The 24,212-nt window shown below is 46.4% G+C and overlaps 1 protein-coding gene across 1 annotated transcript; it reads left to right on the top strand.

Annotated features, from left to right (window-relative positions):
* Positions 1-2: 2 nt before the first annotated feature.
* Positions 3-23,511, top strand: ABCG5 (ATP binding cassette subfamily G member 5). Its single transcript, XM_054567198.1, has 13 exons — positions 3-283; positions 894-1,015; positions 6,088-6,224; positions 6,296-6,394; positions 10,555-10,687; positions 12,009-12,148; positions 13,052-13,181; positions 13,642-13,855; positions 13,932-14,137; positions 14,950-15,088; positions 18,402-18,587; positions 22,167-22,279; positions 23,129-23,511. The coding sequence occupies exons 1-13, from the start codon at positions 138-140 to the stop codon at positions 23,320-23,322; spliced, it is 1,959 nt and encodes a 652-aa protein (XP_054423173.1). The 5' UTR covers positions 3-137; the 3' UTR covers positions 23,323-23,511.
* The last annotated feature ends 701 nt before the right edge of the window (positions 23,512-24,212 follow it).

Raw genomic sequence — 24,212 nt, forward strand, 5'->3', positions numbered from 1 at the left:
CGCTGGGGAGGCCTCAGGAGGGACTCCAGGGTCAGGTGAGGAGCCGGCAGGGCTGTCTGCTGCTGTCTCCTCAGCAGAGGTCACTCCGGGGAGGATCTGGCACCAGATAATCCTCCTGCCCTTGCTGCCTGTTGACCATGAGTGAACTCCCACCTTTCACCCCGGTGGGGTCCTCAGGAGTCCAAATAAATAAAGGCGTCCAGTGCTCATCAGAGGAGCTTCCTGCAGCGGCGTCCAAGCCTCGACACAGCCTGGGCATTCTCCACGTCTCCTACAGTGTCAGGTAAGGCAGGCAAGGCCCAGGCTCTCCTCACGCCTCTGCTGGCTTCTCACTAATGAGGGCTGGGGATGGAGGCTTTGGCTCCCTGAGGAGAGAACCCTGTGGAGAGAGAAGAGGGAAGGGCTGCCAGGGATAAATGAGGAACAAGGGTGAACGGCCCCTCCTCCTGCCCATGGCAGGACCTGGAAGCTGTGGCAAATATAGCAGCTGTGCTCTGCCTCATCCCCTGTGCCCCTTGCTCCTTCCCGTGGGTCCCCCTTGTGTACGCCCTGTTCGATGTGGATGGAGAGGCCTTGGGGAATGGGGGTGCTTTCAGCACAAGAGGTAATGAAGCCTGGTGAAAAAGTACAGGGTCAACGGAAGGAATATTGCCATCTCCCAGGCAGCCAGAGAGCTGGCACGCAGAGCAGCTGCCGTGCAGCCGCTGTACACAGGCGATCTTCAGTCACTGCTTGCCAGGGTCTACAGAGGGGGACACTGAGGCTAAACACTCTTAGAAACTTGTCCGGAGACAACTGGGGTGGGGCAGAGCTGGCCTCTGTGCTGGGGGACAAAGGTGTGGACCCTTCCAAGACCCCGCTCTGCTTCTCCCCTCGTGGGGTCTCCTTTACAGCAATCGTGCAGGGCCCTGGTGGGACATCACATCTTGCCGGCGGCGGCGGAACAGGCAGATCCTGAGAGATGTCTCCCTGTACGTGGAGAGTGGGCAGATCATGTGCATCCTGGGGAGCTCAGGTAAGCTTGAGGAGGAGTGCTCTACATTCTCAGGGAGGGCTCCAAAAAGGCTGTGCCGCTAGATTTGAACATCACATTGAGGAAACGGGTTTAAGTCGCTACAAGAGGTCTAGGCCCTGGTGGTGTGGCTTGGTGGATTGAGTGCGGGCCTGCGAACCAAAGGGTTGCTGGTTCAATTCCCAGTCAGGACACATGCCTGGCCTGCAGGCCAGGTTCTCAACAGGGGACACATGAGAAGCAAGCACGCATTGATGTTTCTCTCCCTCTTTCACTCTCCCCTCCCCTCTCGCTAAAAATAAATAAAATCTTTAAAAAAAAAAAAAAAAAGGCTGTAACAAATTTCAGTTGCAACAAGTTTGATATTAGAATGAAATCCAATGACATGTCTGTGAATGGAAGGAACCTGATGTGAAATCTTTAGAAATGTCCTTGAAAAAGAATAAAGTTCCGCCTGACATGTAAGTTAATTCATATTTCAAAGTACCAAAAACACGTAGCACAATACTTGGCCAGTAATGGTGCTCCATAAACGCAACTTCACTCATCTGTACCCTGCCTAGAGACAGGAAAAGGAATGTAAGAAGCACAAAGATGCCCATTGGTTCCCCATATTCATGGGTCTTTTTTAATCATGATATATTTCAAACATACAGACAAGGATAGACAATGAAATAATGCTCATGTATTAACATCTGGCTTTATAAATCTTTCCCCCCCCCTCAAAGAATTTACTTATTTATCCCACAACCCAAGCATGTGCCCTGATGGGGAATCAAACCAGTGACTGTTTGGTCCATAGTCTGCTCAGTCCACTGAGCCACAGCAGCCATGGCAAGCCTTTATAAATCTTAACATGATATCGTATTTGATTCAGATCCTTCTTTTAAGGAATTAAATATTACAGGTTCCACTCAGGCTATGTGCCCATTTCCCAGTGCGTCCTTCTCTTTCACGGTAATTACACTGGAGGCTGAATTCAGTGCCTGTGCCTGTGTCCCTGCGTCAGCCAGTCATTGTCCTGGGAGGGTGCGGAAGGCAATGCCCTGAGACAGTCACAGCTGGGAATCCTCAGCAGCTGGGGGACAGGTGCATTGGCCCTAAGAGGGGATCCGTGTAGTGTCCACTACACTATGTTATCCTGCACATGTTCACATTGAGAGATTCAGACACATTGGTTTCTCAAAGGAGCCTCTGGATTGAGCTCTTGTTTGCAAGTTGTTGACATGTCCTGACTCTCCACTTGCATTACTCTCTTTAATAGAGGTGGATAATGGGAGTCCATGGTTATGACAGGCACGGTCAGCTGCTTTCCGCCTGAGGAGTCAAATCCATAGCCACTCCCCTGCGATGGCGGTGGGGCAGCTGGATGGTGACGGAAGTGTTAAGGTTAAATGAAAAGGAATTCGCTAAGACTTCCAGTTTCCTGAGATTTCCTGTCTGTTCCTATTTCCAATTTTTAAACCATTTCTAACTATATTCATGTACCATAACAGCCAGGGCCATTCTAACTTTTATTTGAATAATTATAACACACTCCTTTGAAAAGAACAGAAGCTGAGTTACTCTTGTAATAACCTGTCACTTGTTGCCTTCGTTGTGGAGGATAAACAATGGCGGCTTGTGGCACACGGCAGGGGTTGAACCCACCTTCTCAGAAGCGTGTCCCCCAAGCCAGGGTCATGCTTCATGCGCCTCTCAGCAGGACAGTGGTGGGGGTTCTTGATCTGAGATCTAGGGGATCATGGGTTTGTTTCTGATGATACCTAATCATGGTTTTATGACAATATCCATCCTTTTACACCGAACATAAATTCACAGTAGACTGCAAGTTCTACAGGGTGGGAGCCCCACCCCCCTCTTCCTGCTGTATCCCCCACAACTAGAACAGGGCTGGCCACATAGTGAGGGCTTAATAAATATTTGTGGAATCAATATATAAGCAAATGAATCAATTTTATGAATTATTCTTAGTGTTTTATAAAATGACATGATTTCATCGGTGTCTTATCTAAAGAAGCATTGTTTATCATATCTATATTAGCGAGGCAAAAGATGACGTAGGTGTTCAAAATCTCACTAAAGAATGGTCCAGCACAAGTTTACCCAGGGTCATCCAACGCTGCAGGGAAAGCTAACTTTATCTGACTCGTTATTTGCTATCGATTAGGATGTAGGCTCTGCACTGCGTGTTCCTTTGCAGAAGACTAGTTACAAACAATTTCTGTCCTTTTAGGCAAGATGACCCCAAAGGTCATGGTTTTACTGCCCTGTTTAGTCTAGACCTTTTTTGTTTCTTTTTTCCCCCTTTTTAAATATAGTAAAATATACATAATGTAAAATTTACCGTTTTAGCCATTTTTAAGTGCACCGTTCAGTGGTATGAAATACATTCACGGTATTTGCAACCGCCACCACCGTGCGTCCCCATCACTCTTTTCTTCTTGTAGAACTGGAGCCCCGGACCGATTAAACAATAACTCCTTCTCCCCTCCCCCCGCAACCACCGTTACACTGTCTGCCTTCACAATTTTGACTACTCTAGCTACCTCATATAAGGGAAATGATACAATATTTGTCTTTTTGTGATTGGCTTATTTCACTTAGCATAATGTCCTCAAGATTCATCCATATTGTAGCTTACTGCAGAACTTCCTTCCTTTTGAAGGCTGAATTCTATTCCATGGTGTGATATATCTCACATTTTGCTTATCCATTCATCCATTAATGAATGCTTGGTTCTAACTGTTGTGAACAATACTACCATGAACAAGAGTGTACAAATATCTCTTTGAAACCCTGCTTTCAATTCTTTTGGATACATATACAGAAGTAGAATTGCTGGATCATATGGTAATTCTATTTTTAATTTTCTGAGGACCTGCCACATTGTGTTCCACAGTGGTTGTACCGTTTTATATTCCTCCGACAGTGCACAAGAGTTCCAATTTCTCCCCATTCTTGCCAACACTTGTTATTTCCTGTTTTGTTTTTTTTTTTAATAGTAACCATCCTAATGAGTGTGAGCTGGTATCTTATCGTAGTTCTGATTTGCAGTTCCCTAATGATTAGTGGTGTTTAACATTTTTTCATGTGCTTATTGGCATATATATATAATTTATTTATTAAAAAATTTATTCAAGTCTTTTGCCCAATCTTGAATCAGGTTGTTTATTTTTTGTTGTTCAGTTTTAGAAGTACTCTATGTATTGTGGGTAGTAATCCCTTATCGGGTATATTGTTTACAAATATTTTCTCCCATTCTGTAGGTTGCCTTTTTACACAAAGGATAGTGTCTTTTGATGCACAAAAATTGTTTAATTTTTATGAAGTCCAATTTGTCTTTGGTGTCATATCTAGGGCATTGACCATTTTTGCCTCTAACTTTGCAACTTATTCTAACCTTTTATTCTCCACTGACTATACATAGTATTTAACATGAGCTTTCTCATCCTACTGGTACCTTCATTCATGAGTTAATAAATACTTGACACATATTCAAAAAAGACTATTAATTCTCTGTTTTCATGTAAAAACAGTATCACCAAACTGACTTAACACAGTAAAAGTCATTCATTATCTCACAGGTTTTTCCGAGTCAGAATTTGGAAGCAACAGTCGTGTAGTCCTGCCTGGGACCCCTGATGAGGTGGTAGGAGTCAGCTGGGGCCGCATGCGCGGGGCCGGAGAGTCAGTGCTGGCTAGTGGGCTGGTGCGGGCGGTTGCTCAGTGAGAATGTGTGACATGAGAAAAGCAGGAGGCCCAGGACAGACCCCTCAGGGTCACCCACAGAAGGCTGAGAAGGAGCAGCCAGGCCAGCAGGATTAAACCAAGAGGATAAAGTGGCATCAAAACCAAGAGAGAAATTTACAGAAAAGGGCTGGTAACACTGTTGGATGTTGCTGAGGGTGTAACGACACGCAGGAAAAGGCCAATGCATTTGGCACCAAGAAAGTACCTTGCTGAGCGTAGGGAGCCCAGTTTGGATGTAGCAATGGGACTGGCATCCAGGCTGCAGGGTGCTGGGTGCTTCTGCCAGAGCTGGGACGGGATGCCAGAAATGGAAGGCCAGGGAGGCTTCTAGTTAGAGAACCACATGCAAGGCCTGATATGGTGACGGGGACATTTCAGGGCTCATTTGGAAAGACAACCCCAATGCAGTCACATTTCATTTCTTTACAGTCACCCTCCTCGCTTCGCCACGTTGACCTCTACCTGAACAAACACTGGGGCTAATCCTGAGCTTTGTCAGCCCTGGGGTGGCTAAGAAGATAGCAGTTAAGACAGAGTGTGTCTGGCTTCTTTATCTTTGTACCCCTTGCAGCAACGAGCAGTTTCTTTACAATACTGGAACAAAAGATTTTTCTCTTTAGTTTCACACAAGCCATCACATTCAGGCAGTTGGGTCAGCACAGCTCCTCGGTGGGAAAGGTCCTAGCAACACCCCCTGGGCGGCACTCACCCCCGTCAGTGTGGCTGAGACGAACATGGTTTGACCAAAGGGCTCGCTAAGCTAGAGCTTTTCAAACTCTAATATCATGGGGTTACCCAGGGATATTGTGAAAAAAGCGGACTCTGATTCAGCAGCTGTGGCCCCAGCCTGATATTCTGCGCTTCTAACAAGCTATCAGGTGATGCTGATGCTGCTGGTCCCCAGACCTCCCTTGATTAGCAGCGTTCTAGGCAGGGTCCCTACTTTCAGGAACCACCAGATGACCCCAGGGGATCACAGAAAGAAATTCGGATGTCCTAGGACTAGATATTTCCAAGAGCCGTGGTTTTCCTTTTATTTTGAGCCTATAATGTCTTTTTTTCAACGGGAAACAGCTTTAAAGCAAATAAACAGGCAGACAAAGCCCCTCTAGTACCAGCAAAACAAGAGAAAGGTCTTGTGCCTCCTCTTATCCAGGGCACAAGCAGGAAAGGGTCATTCATGCCATGAGAGTTCGAGACACGAGGCTAAAGAGAAAATAAGTCAGGCCTGGACCCCTGACTGGCCCACCGAAGGTCTTGGGAAGTTCCTGAGATGCCTCAGGGAGGAACCTTCTCCAGGGCCTTCTCTCCTCGCCCACCAGGCTCGGGGAAAACCACGCTGCTGGATGCCATGTCCGGGAGGCTGCGGCGCAAGGGGACCTTGCTCGGGGAGGTGTGCGTGAACGGCCAGGCGCTGCGCACGGACCAGTTCCAGGACTGCTTCTCCTACGTCCTGCAGGTGGGCGCGTCCCCGGCCCTAGCCCGCTGCAACCGGGAGCTGGGCTACGCTGACGCCTCCCTCTCCCGCAGAGCGACACTCTGCTGAGCAGCCTCACGGTGCGCGAGACGCTGGGCTACACGGCGCTGCTGGCCATCCGCGGTGGCTCCCGTGGCTTCATCCAGAAGAAGGTGCGTGCTGCCTGTCCTCACCGCGGCCTGGGCGTGGGGCCAGGGTTTCCGTGCCCCTGAGCAGGGGCACCCAAGGGCGCAACCCCAGTGACTTCACACCCACTCTTCCCTCCACTTACTCATTTCTCCACTTCAGAGTCTAGACCTGCGCAGTCCAGTGTGGCAGCCACTAGTCAGGCACCCGCGTTGAGTACTTGAAATGTGACTAGTCCTAACTGAGATGTGCTGTGAGTGTACAATACACGCAGGATTTTAAAAACAGTCTGAGAAACAGAATGTGAAACATCTCAATAATTTAAAAATTTTGATTATAGTTTGAAACAATTTTTACTGTACTGGGTTAAATTATATCATGAAAATTAATTTCACTTGCTGCTTTTTACTTTCTAAAATGTGGCTGGTAAGATAGTGAAATTCTGCATGTGGCTTGCATTGTATTTCTAGCCCATGGTGCTGTCCTGGGAGCTCTGTGTTTGAACAGATATGGTTCAATTCCCCACTGTGCTTTGCCCTGCCACCTTGTTGAGATTTTTCTCAGCTTGCTTTGAGGCATCTTGAATATGCCTCATCCAAACTGTATTAAGGTAATAAAGGAAGGGACTATTGAATTGTCACCTCTTTCCACATTTTAAAAAAAGATCTTATTTATTTTTAGAGAGAGGGAAAATGAGGGAGAAAAGGAGGGAGAGAACTATCAATGTGTGGTTGCCTCTTACACACCCCCTACTGGGGACCTGGCCTGCAACCCAGGCATGTGCCCCGACTGGGGTTCGAGCCCTGCGACCCTTTGGTTCGCAGGCCGGCGCTCAGTCCACCAAACCATACCAGCCAGGGCTCTCTCCACATTTTTATCTGTTTCTTTAAATGCACCCAGTTTGGAAAGAGCCACAGGAAATTTACCTGGACACTCTGCCTCATTTCTGAAGGCCTGAACAGGAGTGCGCAGAGAACGGAGGGCAGGCAGATGTGCCATGCAAAGCAGGTACAGTTCCCTGGGAAATGGGTCCCCAGAGCTGCCAGAGGAGGCCAGCGACATCTGCCCCAGAGGCTCCACCACCCTGAGGCCTCAGCCAGGCTTCTGGTGGGCACACAAGTACCTCCGCAGTCCAGCCTGCAGGGCTGGCCTTTCTTTAATGCCATTGAGGCTTCGAGGGAATCCTCCATCTCAGCGGAGCATTCAGCAAGTTACCCCATTTTTACCAGGCATTGCTGACCCTGTCCCCAGGGACTTGCTCATCCTGTCTCTGTGCGGGCCCTCAGGCAGGGCTTGGAGGGTGGAGCTAGGTCTGTCTGGGAGTCCTAGATGGTCCTGCAGTGTAGCTTTCACTCCAGAGGCACTTTGGCAAGGGCTCCGGCCCTCAAGAGGGACCTCCATCCTCTCAGAGCGATGCCTAAGCTCTTTCTTCCCTGAAGTTACCTGAGAGTGCTCACAAGGCATTGCAGGGTTCTTGCTCTTCTACCAGGTTAAGTTCTGGGCTCTCATAACTGGCTGGTGTCAGTCAGCCTTGTTCACACACAGCATCTCATTTCTTTCTGGCACCCACCCTGTGAGGGAGGCGTTATCTCCTGACCCCCAAGGAGATTCAGATCTGACAGCTGGGACTGGCTGAGCTTTTTTTTATTTTTAGGCTTCTAGATTTTAATTTTAATGACTTCTAAACAACATAATTTAATACCAGATGCTTCAATATCCATTATAATCACTGAACTGTGGTATCAGCATTATTTATATCTGATCAGCTATACAAAACTCAGCAAGTTTTCTTATGAAAAAAGGCAGTAGAAGTCACAAAGAATAAGGGAGAGATCACTAATTAAAGGGACTTGACCCCAGGTCCTGTAGCTCCATCATGTCGCCCTGAGCCCCTCTGTGGTCTGAGAAGACAGAGGTCAGAGTCTTCAGCCCACAGTGGCACAGGCATGTTCACACACATGGTTTGGTGGCCCTGCCGGCGAGTGACAGGCGAGCACCTCTGTAGGCTTTCTCCGCTTGCTTTAGTATTCATCCCTCTAAAATGTTTCGGAGAAGACGCCATTGCTGTTTGGGTGGGAGAAAGGCAGTCACGAATGGACTTCGGAATTAGCAATCCACTTATGTCACTTACTGCATCAGGAGGACCTCAGAAAGTCACTGAGCTCTTTCCCCAGAAAATGCACGTCTGCATAAATATTCAGAAAGTTCGTGGATACCTTCAAGTCAACCGATGGCGACTTTGCCTCCTGGTGAATGGTCCCTCTCCCTGGCAGGCCCTAAATGTCCTGCAAAGGTTCTCCCTGCTTGGGAGCACTTTCTGGGCAAATCTAGTCCACAGAGGGCAAAGCTCTGCCATGTACTTTAGTGAGAAGGAAGTGCTGGTGATAATTGACAGGGCGCAGCACGTCCCCTGGACCTGCTCCAGTCCCCCGAGGAACCTGAACATCAGCCACGGCTGACACGGGCAGGCCGTGTCTTCTGGGCTCTGGGGCTACCCCTCATGCTTCACGGACCACTTGAGAGAAGCACAGATAGTCCTGCTCTCGACCCCAGCTCTGCCATTTGCAAATGGCGTGGCCTTGGGCAAGTTATGGACTCTCTGAGGATCTGTTTTCTCCTCTGTGACACACAGAATAGTAATGTATCTCTCCTGGAGGTGTGAGAATTAAGTCGGTTTCTAAGGACACGTAACATAGAGAAGGTTGATGGCCCTGGTGGTCCCTTCTAACACTCTGAATTCCATTCCCAGTAGCATTTGTAAAACATGGGACAGGCTTCCTGCCCGGGTGGGAGACATCTGAAACAGATGAAGTAAATGTCTCCTCTGTCCACCCTTTCCTTTGGAGCCAGGAGGGGCCAGCTTTACTCCTCTCTCGCTTTTGCAGAGCAGGTGAAAGGAACGCTCAGGAATCTGTCCTGGCTGTTGGGTGCATAAACCTGGCCAGGGCAGGAGAGCTCAGTTCCAGAAACTTCTACTCTGATTGCAGGGGGAGGTCCTTCTTTTTTCTACAACAAATCATACTGGTTTTTTTATACATGTTTAGCCCCCTTGTTATTATTGCTTTGTATCTGTTTAGATGCATCTCTTCTTTTGGTCAAAGCTCTGTCCCTGCTGTTGATCCCGCCCCCTGCGTCCTCCACTGCTCCATAAACCATCCTCCTTTACTCTGATCTAGTTTATATTTTTTTATGCAGGGTTTTTTTTTTCAATTATAAAAGCAACACATTGTCAGTAGAGGTGTATGGGAACAAAACTCATTACCATATATAGATGGCTGTGCTCAGTCCCTTTCTCTCTGATTTGCCCTGGGCCTTCTGCAGGTTGGGGTAATCGGTGAGGGGTCCTTTGAAGGGTCTCTGCAGAGGGCATATGCTGAGGAGGGACAGAAGGAGACGAGGAAAAGACCAACCTTCTTGATTAGAGAGTCAGTAAGGAATTTTTTTTTTTTTTGGTTATTGTTGTGGGAGTTGAGAATGAAGAATAGGGAGAGGTTTAAGGGAACTGAAGGATATAAGAAGTAGAATGAAGAGAATGTGGGGAGGAGGAATTTTAAGAAGTATGTCTGCAGGTTATAAACCGTTCCCCTTTGAAGTCCTTAAGAAGATTCAAGTAAAGATTGGCATTACTTTTAATTACTTTTGATAGCTAGATTCTATTTCTTTGATGCAAAACCCCACTGAAATTAGACCACAGGGGACTCCAGGACTTATTTGGGTTACGTAAGGGAAATCAGGTTTATTTTAAACCAAATTGATTTTTTAAAACATATAAAACATTGATCCTAGTAAAGTTTCAAAAACCAAACATAAAAAAAATAACAGGCTATATTGCAACTATGCCTTTGGGGGATTTTTCTGTGTGGGTTGGACTGAAAATAGGAGTCCAGTGAAGCCTCCACTGTTTCCTGGAGAATTTCCTGGAAGCCAGTGTAAGCAGTTTTTGTTGCTCTAAGGACTTTTAAAAACAATTCATAGTACTTATTTTAGTCAGCTGCATGTATTATGCTGTGATTAGAACCAAATTGGATTTTATTGCAACAGGTGTGCTTTCCCTGGGGTGTGGTGCGTCTGAAAGCGGCCGGGGGACTGGCGGGAGGTGTGTCGCCTCCCCTGGCCACCCTCAGGCTGTGCACCCGAACGGCCGCCCCACGGTGAGCGACCGCCCTGGGCCGTGTGTCTCCTACAGGTGGAGGCAGTCATGGCGGAACTGAGTCTGAGCCACGTGGCAGACCGACTGATCGGCAACCACAACTTCGGGGGAATTTCCCACGGCGAGCGGCGCCGCGTCTCCATCGCCGCCCAGCTCCTCCAGGATCCCAGTAAGTGGGACCCGGCCCGGCGGCTGGCTGCCGCCTGGGTGTCCTCCGCGTGTCTGCAGATTCAACAGGCCCTTCCTCCACAGTCCCCGTTTGGAAAGAGATTTTCCCTGGGATTTTTCAAACTGCAGACCTAACTTTCTTGAAAGCACTATGTAGTTCCCGAATACTCTTTCCTCATTCAAGTACCAAACGACTTCTTGGACTCAGAAGTGCTCATTTGTGTTTTGTGGTTCAACTCGGGTGTTCCATGAACACGGGGCCCTGCCCTGTGCAGCCTCACGCGCTATAGAAGCAGTACCACTGTGTTTGCTGTGGCGAGCCATGAGCCTCGGTGTCACTACAAGCATTTATGAAATGGCCGGCATTAAAGTAGAACTTTGAAAAGTCCTACTGCAGAGTGATCGGGTTGAGGGGAGGGGCCGTCAAGGTGGGCAGGCTGTCATCTGGCTCCCCTGCCTGGTTTGGTCATTCTCCCCTCCACCTGGGGAAACCTCCCCACTGCATGTACCTGGACATAGAATTGCCTCTGGATACTTTTTTCACACCGCGGGACTGCCCACTCTCCGGGTGGTGCTTGGTCACTAGAAGGCAAGTAAGAGAGATGCTCTTAGGAGCGCTTGCCACTTTCAGGGTAGAAAGAAACTACAGTTAAATCCTTTAAAACACCTGATTTCACAGGTTCTAGTTCTTTTGCAATTCCAAAGATCTTAGTATTTGAAAGTGCTGGCCATGAAAACAGTCATGTTTTTTTAACTACCCTCCTCTCAGCCTTTTAAAGATCTTATTTCTAGAGAGAGTTAGGTAAGGGAGGGAGAAAAAAGGAAGGGAAACCTCGATGTGTAAGAGAAACTTGGATAGGTTGTCTCTTGTACACCTCCAACCAGGAACCTGGCCGGCAACCCAGGCGCGTGCCCTGACGGGGAATCAAACTGGGGACTCCTTGCCTACCAGGAGGGTGCCCAGCCCACTGAGCCACACTGGTCAGGGCACCTCTCAGCTGTTTAAAAACAACATGGTGCCAGCCCTCGTTCTCTCAGGGGATGGAGCCCAAAGAGTCCACGATACCATGTGCGAGGCCTGATCTGGCTGCTGCCCTGCTCCCTCAAGGATTACGCCTGAAATGCGCTCTAGAGCTGGGAGTTGGGTCAAGTTATTTCTCCTGAGCTCAGGCAGAAAGGCAGCTTACAGGCAGGTACCTCTCACTATGCACTGTCTGGGTGGGGTAAAACAGCTCAAATTAGAAACTGTTCAAAATTCTGAGTTTAGAGCCCAGCGTCGGGCTCGGCAGAGACTCTGAAGCCTGCCCCTTCTTTGCTGGCAGCGGTCATGCTGTTTGATGAGCCAACGACGGGCCTGGACTGCATGACTGCAAATCAGATCGTCGTCCTCCTGGCAGGGCTGGCTCGCAGGGACCGCATCGTGATCCTCACCATCCACCAGCCCCGCTCCGAGCTCTTCCAGGTGAGAGGGAACGCTCCTTGTTCCTGCTCAGATCATCGGGGGTGGTACACGTGTATGTTGAGCTGAGGCTCGTGGGGTGGAGATGAGTTGGCCCTCGCCAACCAGCGCACCTGGAGCCAGTAGCTCCCGATATGGGAAGGGCAAAGGATGGAAGCTCACTTTCTTCAGCACCTACCATTTACCAAATACCTTCTATGCACTGGCTCATTTAATCCACACAGTCCTGTGAGGTGCATATCAGTAGTTTCACTCTACAGAGAAGAGTGAGACTTAGAATTGATACAAAATTGAGCCACGATCACACAGCAAAGAAGCTGGAATTGGAAGTCCAGCTGGCTTCAAAGATTGTTTTTCTACAAACTCAGATAGTTTTCTTCCAAAATTCTCTTTATCCTCCCAGGAACCTCTTAGGAAGTTATTTGCCTTTTATAGACAACAATCTGAGATTTAAAAAAAATTTGTCCAAGGAGATTTACTCAGTGGCACGGCTGGGACTCACACCCAGGTCCACTGAGCAGGCTCAGTTCTTCTCTGCCGCAGACGTGACGCCGGCCGCAGGCTGGATGCTCGGGGCGGGCGGCGCTAAAAAGAATAGGGGGCATTTTGAGTGTCTCCAATGGATGTAGTGAGAATGCTGATGCAATCAAAGGACTGGCTGCTTGGGAACTTTGCTCTATAATATGGTAACTTTTTAAAAAAATGTTCTTTATTGATTTGAGAGAGGGAGAGAGAGAGAAACATTGATTTGTTCCACTGACTTATACATTCATTGCTTTCCCTGACTGGAGATCAAACCTGCAACCTTGTTATATCAGGATGATGCTCTAATCACTGAACTCCCCCCACCAGGGCCTGGGATGTGGTGACTCGATTACACACTAACACTGTCTGTCATCCCATCAGCTTTTTGACAAAATCGCCATCCTGAGTTTTGGAGAGCTGGCTTTCTGCGGGACACCAGTGGAAATGCTTGAGTTCTTCAGTGGCTGCGGCTACCCTTGTCCAGAACATTCAAATCCTTTTGATTTTTATAGTAAGTTTTTCATTCACATTGCCCACCATCTTAAAAAATTTTTTTTGAACTTTATTATCTCAGATTTCTGCCTGGATGGCACCAGGGTTTTATTTTTGCTTTTGTTTTGGTGTTTTAATCCTCAACAAATTAATTTGGCTGGGTCAATTAACTTGCCATAACCTGTCAGAAACACGTGGGAGATCTTAAATCGAGGCATGCCTACATTGTCAGAGAAAGATTAGCAGCGCTTCTGAATTCTCCCATACAGCCCCATTGGGATCCTCATGGCCCTAGTCTTAGCTTTAAAATATCCTGATTTTATAGGTGGCTGTTGAGAACAGGTATTATTCTGGCAGGATGAGGTATTACAGTTAGTACTCCTAAACCAATGATGAAACACAGACATATATTATTAGCTATTGTGTATTCATGTTCCTTTAAAAACACATGGATCATTTCTTTTGGGAAAAAATTTTAGTGGACCTGACATCAGTGGATACCCAAACCAAAGAACGAGAAATGGAAACCTACAGGCGAGTCCAGATGATTGAGTCTGCCTACAAAGAGTCAGCAATTTATCACGAGATCTTGGAGCACATTGAAAGAAAAAAACACCTAAAAACATTATCGATGGTTCCTTTCAAAGCCAAGAACTCCCCTGGAGCTCTTTCTAAACTATGTGTTCTCTTGAGGTAAGAGTCACCCCATTTTAGGCACTTAGACATCCCCCAATAAAAGAAAAGGAATTAAAACGGGGTTGTCTTTCAGGAGAGTGACGAGAAACTTAATGAGAAATAAGCTGGCAGTGATTATGCGTCTGGTTCAGAATTTGATCATGGGTTTGTTCGTCATTTTCTTCCTTCTGCGGGTCCAGAACGATGTGCTAAAAGGTGCTTTCCAGGACCGCATGGGTCTCCTGTACCAGTTTGTGGGTGCCATGCCCTACACAGGCATGCTCAACGCGGTGAATCTGTGTAAGTGCCATGCCGGGAGGTGTACCCTGGGGGGCAGGGGTGAGGGGGCTCCTCTCTCCCTGAACACCTCCCCTTTCCACCCCGTCACCTTGCAAGACTTCACCGTTACCAGCACATTTCTGAGCTCAACCCGGGCCCTCTCCAGATCCTCTCTGGGGAAAGGTAACTCCTGGGCTAGCAACCCCTAGTGTGAATTAGTTCACTAAGTGGATCTCTGAGAGTCTCTAAGGATCCAGGGAAACGTGAAATTATATGGTGCTGATGGACATGGTTTGGAGAGGTTTATCAAAAGGCTATCCCTGGTATCCTAGCTTGGCTGTTAGGACGCGCAGTCCAAGGGCATAGACACCTGGCCAACTTTGCCCTGTTACATTCTTTTTGGAGCCTATTTTAGTACAGCCAGAACCTAATTGTCAAACTCAGTGGGAGTCCAGAAGCAATACCTCGTGGCCTGATGTCCTGTGCTAAGACCCCGCACAAAAAGAGGACAGAAAGGCTCACATCACTCATTTGTGCCCCTTTTGCATGTGCATTCTTGAATTGGTGACACCATTCCCCCTACTTTGGGGAGAAGGAAATAAATTATGACAACTTTTGCAACCATGTTATAATTCAGGTAAGAGTGTAGATTTGAGGTGGGGGTGTTAACCCTAACTATGTGGATGGCAGATTCCCTCTTTCGATAGTGTGAGAGCCCCCGCTGGTCCTCACCATCCAGCTCCGGTAACCGACCTCAGGCTCAGCTGGGGCTCGCCCTCCCCGACTCAGCTCTGCGGTGACCGGCTGTTCTGCAACTTGCCTTCCGTGCCCAGTTCCTGTGCTGCGAGCCATCAGTGACCAGGAGAGCCAGGACGGCCTGTACCAGAAGTGGCAGATGCTGCTGGCCTACATGCTGCACGCCCTCCCCTTCAGCGTCATCGCCACCGTGGCTTTCAGCAGCGTGTGCTACTGGTAAGGGGTGTCCGCAGGTGTCAGTGCTCTGGGCCAGGCCCCCCGTGCAGCCCCGGACAGCCGGTGGGACCCGTAGAGAAAAAGCTCCAGGGTGGAGAACCACAAGGTTCTTCGTATTTTCCCCACCTCAGCACGCCTCATTAGTGGAACTATTAACGTGCTCCATCACAGGTGGAGTCCCGGTCCCCCCTGCAGCAAGTACGGTGGAAACCCTTCCCAAAATCTGTAAGTTGCCACATTCCAACGCACATCTGGCCCTAAAGTGTTTCAAATAATGGGTTATGGTCATAAACAAATCCCCAAATGACTTTAATTCAAGCAAGTTTAAGGTTAGTATGGTAAGGAAGCACAGTTACTCTGCTAAGGGAAGAAAAAAATCCTAATAGCTAACACATGTTGAGCACTTGCTTTATGTCAGGCACTAAGAGCTTTAAATGTACTAATTCATGTAATCCTTAAAACCATTCTATAAAGGTGATATTATAATTTCCTTGTTTGTTGGCCAGGAAACAGGCACAGGTGGAATAAGTGGCCTTCCCCCATCTCACGTCCATTACCCCAAATTAATTACAAATGAGACCGAGTCTACTGGGCTGGGTGGGCAGAGGGACCCTTGGAGGCTTTTTGGAGAACTTGAGAGACAGCAGCATTTCAACAGATGGAAGAGGGAACGCGGGCATTCAGAGGAAGCAGTATCAGGGACGTAGGTTCAGAAGCGAAAATGCAGGCGGCCATTCCAGAGACCAGTTTCAGGTGCACTGAGGGGAATGAAGGATTCGGGAGAGGAGTGGAAAGCTTACCTGCCAGCCTGGGAGCCTGGCAGGGGAGCTGCCGAGGGTCGGGCTGAGGGGCTGAAGTGGATTTGATAATGGGATGTGGGAGAGGGGTTTGGATGCATCTGTGATGGGGCTCTGGAGGGTGAGGCGGGCAGAGACGCTGGACAGCCAGCCCAGTGAGGAGCCCCGGCCACCATGTGTGGCGAGGGCAGAGGCCTTAAGAGAGTAGCAGTGGCAACAGAAAGGGGGTGGGGGGATCACTTTGAGAAGCTGGGAAAGTAAAACTGAATGTTTGTTGAGGGTAAAGAAAGTCATGGGTGATGCCCAAGGGAATGGGAAAGTGGCAGCATTTTTATCAAGTTTGCCAGGAAAGAGAATGGATTTGGTTCTGAACACATTACACCTGGGAGGCTACAGGACTGCCAACTGGTGATCTCAACCTGAGGTTTGGGCAATAGATGGAAGGAAAGACAGAGGAAGTAGGAGTCAAGAGCTAGGAATGGATCCTATAGGAGAGAATGTCTGAAAGGGAGGCAGCAAAGCGGTCTGAGTGCAACACCTTAAGGCAGGTGGCAAGAGGAAAGTGATCCAATGACAGAGGCAAAGGGGTGGTCAGACAGGCAGAAGGAGAAGCAGGATCAAATAGCATCAGAAGCCCAGGGAGGAGAGAGTTCCGGGAGGTATAGTACACCCTTTCAGTGGTGCACACTTTCAAGGCGATGAGGCATCATATTAGGAGGCCATGGGTGGACTTCCAAAAAAATAAAAGTTTCGGCAGCATGGTGGGGGTGCAAGGCAGGCTTCCAAGGGGCTGAAGAGTGGGATGGAGGAAGCAGATGCTGTCTGAGAAGCTTGGAGGAGCAGGGCAGGAGGAAGAGGGGCAGCTGCTTAAATGATGATCAGGCTCAAGAAACGCTTGCTTTAGGGTACGGTCAATAAGACCATCTGGGTAAAAACATTACAAGGAGACTAGAGGAAATTAAAGAAATATTGGATCATTCACAACTGAAGTTTACAGAGCAGACTGAGGTCAGGACAGGGAAATCAGTATAACATGGGATCAAGGTTGGCAAAGATGGAGTGGGAAGAGAAGGATCGAGAGAAACTCATGAACTGGGAGATGACTCCATCCGCTGAGCACGGGGGAGAGAGTTTGAAACTGGGGAGAGGGGGCAATTTAAAGCAAACGTTTATATTGGCCACCACGGGACGTGGCCAATAAGCAACGAGGAATAATTAGGGGTGAGTCTGGAGACAGCTGAGACAAAGTGACAGAGGGAATTCAATTAGTATAGGATGATGCCTCATTGAACACACCTTGAGATGCTTAAGTGAGACAGCAAGGGTCCCCAGGTGTGGAGACTGGCAAGGCAAAGAAAGCAGAAGGGGACAAGGATCTGAAGCAGTGAGGGCTTTGGAAAAGCAGAAACAGGAGGGAGGCCATGATGGGAGAGGGCATTTTTCTGAATCTGAAATCTTGGAAATGGAACTGTTTTTAGTAACATTTAAGTCCAAAACATGGTGAGTGACCACGTTTAGATGGATGGAGCCCCTGGAATCAATCAGTTTACCTAATTAGGAGGCATTGACGTTGATGTTTCATCAAGAAGGTCAAAGACCTTGAGGATATGAGAGTGGATAGGAGTGGAAAGAATGACCCTGGTCTGGGCGCTATGAATTCATCAAAGGTGAGAGAATGTCTTAAAAGCCACAGAGGATTGCGCTGGATAAGAGAATTAAAGTCTCAGCAAACATCATGATTTGTGAGAGAGGAAAGGTCTTGAAGAGTGGTGGGGTTGGGTGGATGTAAGACATGCCAACTCCTTTTCCTAACTCTACAAATGGAAGAGAGAGCAGCCATGTCTAATGGTTGTTGTGAATGTTATCACTGGAGAAATGCTATTTGGCGAAAGTAATGTAAGAGTTAAGGGGCATGGATATTGGGTAGTCTATTTACAAGAAAATGAAGGTCAAATTGATGGAAAGCGTTGAATAAAAGGCAAGAATGGAATGGAGCAGACCTGGGAGGGCTAATTCAATGAAAGATGGAAGCAGTGAAGTGTTTCCACACTATCGATAACCCCACGCGGCATGGATGAGGTTCAGGGAGGGGCAGGCTGAGCGGCAGGCTGGGTGAGCCGCCCCAGCCTTAAGGTGGTAGGTTAGCTTGGGTAGGAGCAGTGCTAGCTAGGCGAACCAACGTGGTTATTTATGGAGAAGCCTGGTGAGTTCAACAACCCTATTCACTGCAGTTAGTTGTACTGTTGTTTGAATAGTAATATTTTCCCACGGGAGCTAAAGGAGCTATAAAAGAGAAAAGATGGCTCACATTGAGTTGGAGCCAGTAGAAACAATTGGTGGTAATAAATGGTCTCAAATGCTGGCTCTGTGCCCGAAAAGCCTTTCAGAGGGAGTTTGACTTGCCCTGCAGACTCTTCCCTGCCATAACCCCACAGACTCATTCTTAGAAGGCAAGTGTGCTGTTTTTCTTAAATGGTAATCCTTGCAGAGAAACTAAAGACTTTACATGTTTTTAGGACTCTGGGCTTGTACCCCGAGGTTGCCAGATTTGGATACTTCTCTGCGGCTCTCCTGGCCCCCCACTTGATTGGCGAATTCCTAACTCTTGTGCTACTTGGAATGGTCCAAGATCCAAATGTGGTCAACAGTATAGTGGCTCTGCTCTGCATTGCTGGGGTGCTGGTGGGATCTGGATTCGTAAGGTAGGTCACGAGTCAAAGGATCAAGGCCAGTATGATTTGTTAAGATCACCTGATGATGACTGTCATTAAGGATCCAGAGGAGAGCTGTGTGATACTAGTTAAAGTATCACCTGATAGCCTGGGGCATTTAGTGTGATTGCCAATCACACTAAAGTTAGACTTTAGACTGTTCACCATTTGTTCAGTAAGATGTCTTCACATTGAGAATAGGGAAATGATGATTTAGGCATGATATCAATATGATTCACAAGTAATAAGCCATTAAAATAATAGGAGGAAAACCAACCCAGAAAAAAACCACAGCCTGTATTACAAGTTAAATAACACATGTTTAGTTCATTTCTGCCCCTGTACTGGTAAGTCTCTATTCCAGTTCCCCATCCTCACTTATGTTTAGGAGGTAAGATTAGTCAAATAAGAAAAGAGCCCACAGAATAAAAGGTTGTGCGGGAAGGCATCAGAACTAGAGATACACAACAAATGTTAAGAGTAATTAGCTCTGGGTGATATATTTTTATTTCTTTATTCACATTTTCCTATATTTTGTGAATTTTCTGTAATGGACAGGTATCATTTTGTAACCAAGAAAAAGACATCTAAATAAATAAAAAGCATATGCACAATAAAGGCAATATTTTTATATTAAAAAAGATATAAATAAAGTAATATAAAAGTGCTATAAATACATTTGAAAAAGTCATGGCAGGAAGGATGGAAAATTTTAGGAAGATAAAAGTGATGCCAGACAGGTGATGTGAGAGGGAGCTAGTGAGTTAACTATGGGACCCCCAGGAAATGAGCAAAAGACACTGTTTTTTTAAGTTAAAAGTCAAATAAACAAGAAAGTTATCGAGTATCTAAGTATTTATATGTTCAATTAGTTAACTCGCAGAGCAATCCGTGTTCAGGAAGAACACTAACCTCTGACTTGACTTAGCTCCAGTCACGTGGCCACCCAGAGAGGGGACTGAGCCTGGAGTCAGAGGCTTGCTCTGCCACTGGGCTGCCGAATGACCGTGGGCAGGCCACTTTCTATCTAAATGAGTTTCCTCATTTATAAAGTGGAGATAATGACCTTGGCTCCACTCGCCTCAAGGGATCCCGAGGAACAAATGACATAATCAGTGTGAAAACACTTCATAAGCGGCAGCGTGTTATATAAAGGCGAGCTATTATAAAGTGAAGTGAGCTGGGATTTGATCAGTCACGGAGGATTTTTTTTTTTTTTTAAATAATGACACCGTTACGTTGTATTTGTCCATAGTGCCTAAGTGAAAAATACACAAATCAAATCACCCCACGGGCATGGCATCAAGCCAGCAGGGTATAGATCCAGCCTTGGACAGCTGAGTTGGGTCTATTTCCTCTTTCGTACCAATTCCAATCATTACGGGCTCCAAACAATCTGGCAATATTTCATGTATTTGGTTTGTAGGAAAAGAGGATTAATTGTTCTTAGAAGAGAGGCAGTGGCCAACATTAACAAATGCTTTTAGGTTCTTTGCAAACTCTCAACATCCCAAGGCTTCACCTGGCTTCCACTCCCACCTTGAAACTCCACTTTCAAAAACCACATCGACCTCTTACTCATTCATTTATATTTTTCCCTCAAGTCATCATCTTTCCTGGCTGACTGCCTGCAACATCTGAGCTGTTGGCTGCCTCTTCCTTTAAGCCCAATTGGAGATATGTTCAGTGCTCTTTCTACTTCCAGACTCATGCACGTTCCTGGGGCGTGGGGTATACACCGTACAGGAATGTAGGAGAAGGAAAGTAAAAGTCCTCTGAAGCATCACAACCCAGAGTTAAATTCTGTTGTGTATCTTGCTAGACATTTACATAATTTTTTTTAATAAAAATGAGATCATACTATTGTGAGGGGGTGAAGTATGCATAAGGTTTTCCCCATTTAACAATATAATGTGGACAGTCCCCTAAAAATAAATTTAGACCTGCGGTTCCTGTCCCTCGAGGGTACTCCGAGGGCTTCCACGACAGCCTGGTTCTCCTCCTGTGTCTTTCACGGTCCCTCCATCCAGTTCCAGGCCTTTATCCTTGCACACTTGAACTTCCGCTGTAGCCTGCTCCCCCTCTTTTTTTTTTTTTTTTTTTTGCTGTGCCTCATCTGCCCTTATTCTGGTCCACCCTACTTGCTGATGCTGCATTTTCTGAAAACACAGATTTCAACATGACCTTTCTTATGGTCCTTCAGTGTCTGTCCACTGCAAGACCCTGAAGCAGCTGGCTCCTGGCTGTCATTCCAAACTCACCTCCCTCTGCTCCCACTTCGCAGGCTCTGCTCCCGCCTTTCTAGCCCATTCAGTCCCCTAGGCAGCCCTCGACATGCCTGTGCTCATAAGCATTGTGCCTTCCTGGGGCATCCTTCCTCTTCCCTACTTCCTCCCCAGATTCCTGTCTATCCTGTCCAATTAGCAGCCTCTCAATATGGCTGATCCAATTTAGTGCCTCAGAAAACTGCCAAGAACTGAAAGTCATGGAGTTTGGCAGGGGGAGTCACTTGGGAATAGCTGAAACCACAAATACTATATACGAGAATATTATTGACATATGTTACTGTTGGTTTTTTTTTAATACTTTCTAGGCACAAATCATTCACCACTGTGTACTTTTATAGTCTAAAGGTTATAAAGTCTATGTCTCCAGCTGCATTGTGAGTTCTTTAGGGGTAGGATACTTCCTTTGAATTCCTCAAGCACCTAGAACTAGTGCTTTGCAAATAGAAAGAATTTAATATATATTTGCTGATTGATAGAAGCTGTGTAATGGACCAAGAAGTCCACAAGGTCATCAAGAGGTTTCTCCTGAAATGAGCTGAAGAGGAGACATGGTTCCTTTTCACAATGAATATCTGCTTGCTCTTTCCTTCCCTTCCCTTTATATGGTAGTTCAGTTCTTACTTCACATACTGACACCATCAAGTATGTTTAATCAAAAATAGCCTCCTCTGATGTGATGTGTGTTAGGCATGTCTTTCCTTTTACAATTATATCAGTGGTGCTTACCAAAAAAATTAAACACCAAGCCATCATCAGGGGATTGATTGATAAATTAAGTTTCTACTCTAATCAACCACCAAGCTCCCCAGTCTCGGGGTGCGTAGGGGAGGTGGCCTATTGAGGGTTCGTTCTCTCTCTTTCTCTCTTCCTCTCTCTCTAAAATGAATAAAAAACCCATATCCTTGGGTAAGGAAAAACATGATAGAGTACTATGCTTACTGACTTTGAAGGATGCCTGAGACATATATTTGGTTGAAAAACAGCAGGTTAGGAAAGAGCATGAAAAGTTTAATCCCATTTTTGTAAAATCTTATAAATGCACACATCTACACGTGTCACGTGTATCTCCAAAATGTTAGCAATAGTTGTTCCTGGGCAGTGGTATTTCTCTACTTCTTAGTATTGTTTGGAGTTTTTTATCGTAAGCATAATTTTTTATAGTGAGATGGAAACTCTATTCATGCAGGCCAACACAAAATAAGGGCTTTCTTTTTTCATTTATTAGGACTATTACCACAGCCTACTGAATTTCATCTCTCTCTCTCTTTTTCTTTTTCTTAAGAAACATAGAAGAAATGCCCATTCCTTTTAAAATCTTCACTTATTTTACATTCCAAAAATACTGCTCTGAGATTCTTGTAGTCAATGAATTCTATGGACGGAATTTCACTTGTGGTAAGTATTCTATTTTGGAGTATTATTTTTACGTATTCCTCTGAGGAAGCAATTTCCTGAGGGAAATACAGGTATTTTTAAAATAAAAGCTATGTCTTGTGATAAATAGACTTAAAACCTTGTTTTGAAATAAAAGTCTAACATTTTCTCTGGTTTTTAAAATGCAATAAGCAGCGGTCAAGTCAGACACCTGTCCAAGATCAATGGCTTAAGGCCACTCTGACGTCGTTAGGACATGACAGGCGTGACTCTCACTGAGGGAAACTCTAGCGCAGGCCGGGTGGAATCAGTGTCTGCTGAGCAGGTTGAAGCGGGGTGCGGGGGGCTTCTTGTTCCCCAAATATGCACAGGATAGAGCCGAGGGAAGCCATTTGTGGCAAAAGGTCGTTCCCCAGAGAGGGCCATGGGCTTCACAAGGCCCTCCTGGCCATCGGCAGCCCCAGGCCATTCTGTGATGACAACTGAAGGACAGGTGGCATCTGGTAGCTGTTTTAAATACCTTCAGGCGATAACATCAGTAATCTTAGGGTATTCAGTCCTAAGTGACCGTAAGTGATTATGATTTTTATCAGTGCTGTGAGAATGAACATAAATGTATACCCAAAATGGAAACCCATTTCCATCTTCAAATGCAGCCAAGGCCATGAACACTCACCGTTGCTTCACCTAATAATGATTTCAGGGCTGTCCCAAGTGCCCTGAATCTCTCATGGAGAAGGGTACTTCGCAGGGTGCAAAGCATTTAGTGGGCATTTGGTAAATACTTGCTGATTTACCAAATGAAGTTCTTAGTCAGCAGGTATTTACCAAATGCCCGTATCTCACAATGTCGATCGTTTTCCCGGACAGGCAGCTCAAATGGTTCTGTGACGACGAATCCAATGTGTGCCTTCAGTCAAGGAACCCAATTCATCGAGAGAATCTGCCCGGGTGCAACGTCCAGATTCACAGCAGACTTCCTGATTCTGTACGCCTTTGTCCCGGCCCTAGTCATCCTGGGGATAGCTGTTTTTAAAGTAAGGGATCATCTCATTAGCAGATAGTGAAGCACATTGTTGTGCAAACAGAACTTAAGCTCCTTGATGTGCGGGGCTGCTGTGAACGTCTGAAATGAAAATGCCAAGGCTTTCTTTCTTGATGGTACATTTGAGGTCCTTTAAACCAGTAAGATTCCTTTTGTGCCCTTGGATCCACGCAGACCTTGGATGCTCTTCCAGCTTGCAGGGACATGTGGTATTTGGACATTGTGACTAAGCCAGTCCAAAAATGTAGGTAATAATAATCCATAAAATTATGGAGACTGTACTATTTGTTTTCTTTGCTTTAGACAGAAAAATAGGTTGGTTAAAAAATTATGCTTATGTTTGATAAAGGATTCAGTAAAAAGAAAATATTTGAATAGTTACTAACGGTAAGTAACAGAAAAGGGAGTTGTACGTACGTGTGATTAAAGCAAAGCATCCTGCAGAACTGGGTAAGGACGCTTTCGTTGTCATATAAAAACCCGTAATTCTGTGCACGTGTGCACATGAGGGTTCTGAGTTACCTGATCACATCAAGACAAGGGTGGGCAGATGTTGGATGATGAAGACCACTGATACAGGGCACTCAGTGATTTTAGGGAGTTAAGATGAAAAGCTTCATGAATGGGCTGAACTGAGAACCCACCACATCAGACCAACCTCTGGTATTGTTTTTAAAAATTAGTTGACTATTCTTCACTTTCCACTTCGTTTACTTATAAAATTAAATGTTATTAAATAAAGTGAATGTACTGAGAAATGACATCTTTAAGGCTGGAGAGCAGCTGTTATTTAAAGTCCATATAAAAAGATGCTTAACTGGCATATTTACACTCAGAAGAACAGGGTTACACACTAGGAGTTCATGTTCTTGAATTGTAAAGGGAAAGAATGCTGATAAGTACAAACAC

This window comes from Pteronotus mesoamericanus, unplaced genomic scaffold (assembly GCF_021234165.1).
Source record: "Pteronotus mesoamericanus isolate MK-2021 breed Mesoamerican mustached bat unplaced genomic scaffold, CSHL_Meso_final contig_101, whole genome shotgun sequence".
NCBI classification, from domain to species: Eukaryota; Metazoa; Chordata; class Mammalia; order Chiroptera; family Mormoopidae; genus Pteronotus; species Pteronotus mesoamericanus.

Bases quoted from the DNA above. Each gene is read 5' to 3' on its own strand.
- ABCG5 (XM_054567198.1), top strand. From the start codon at position 138: ATGAGTGAACTCCCACCTTTCACCCCGGTGGGGTCCTCAGGAGTCCAA. The intron at 284-893 runs GTAAGGCAGGCA...TCTCCTTTACAG, and splicing joins CACGTCTCCTACAGTGTCAG to CAATCGTGCAGGGCCCTGGT. The intron at 13,182-13,641 runs GTAAGTTTTTCA...AAAAAATTTTAG, and splicing joins AAATCCTTTTGATTTTTATA to TGGACCTGACATCAGTGGAT.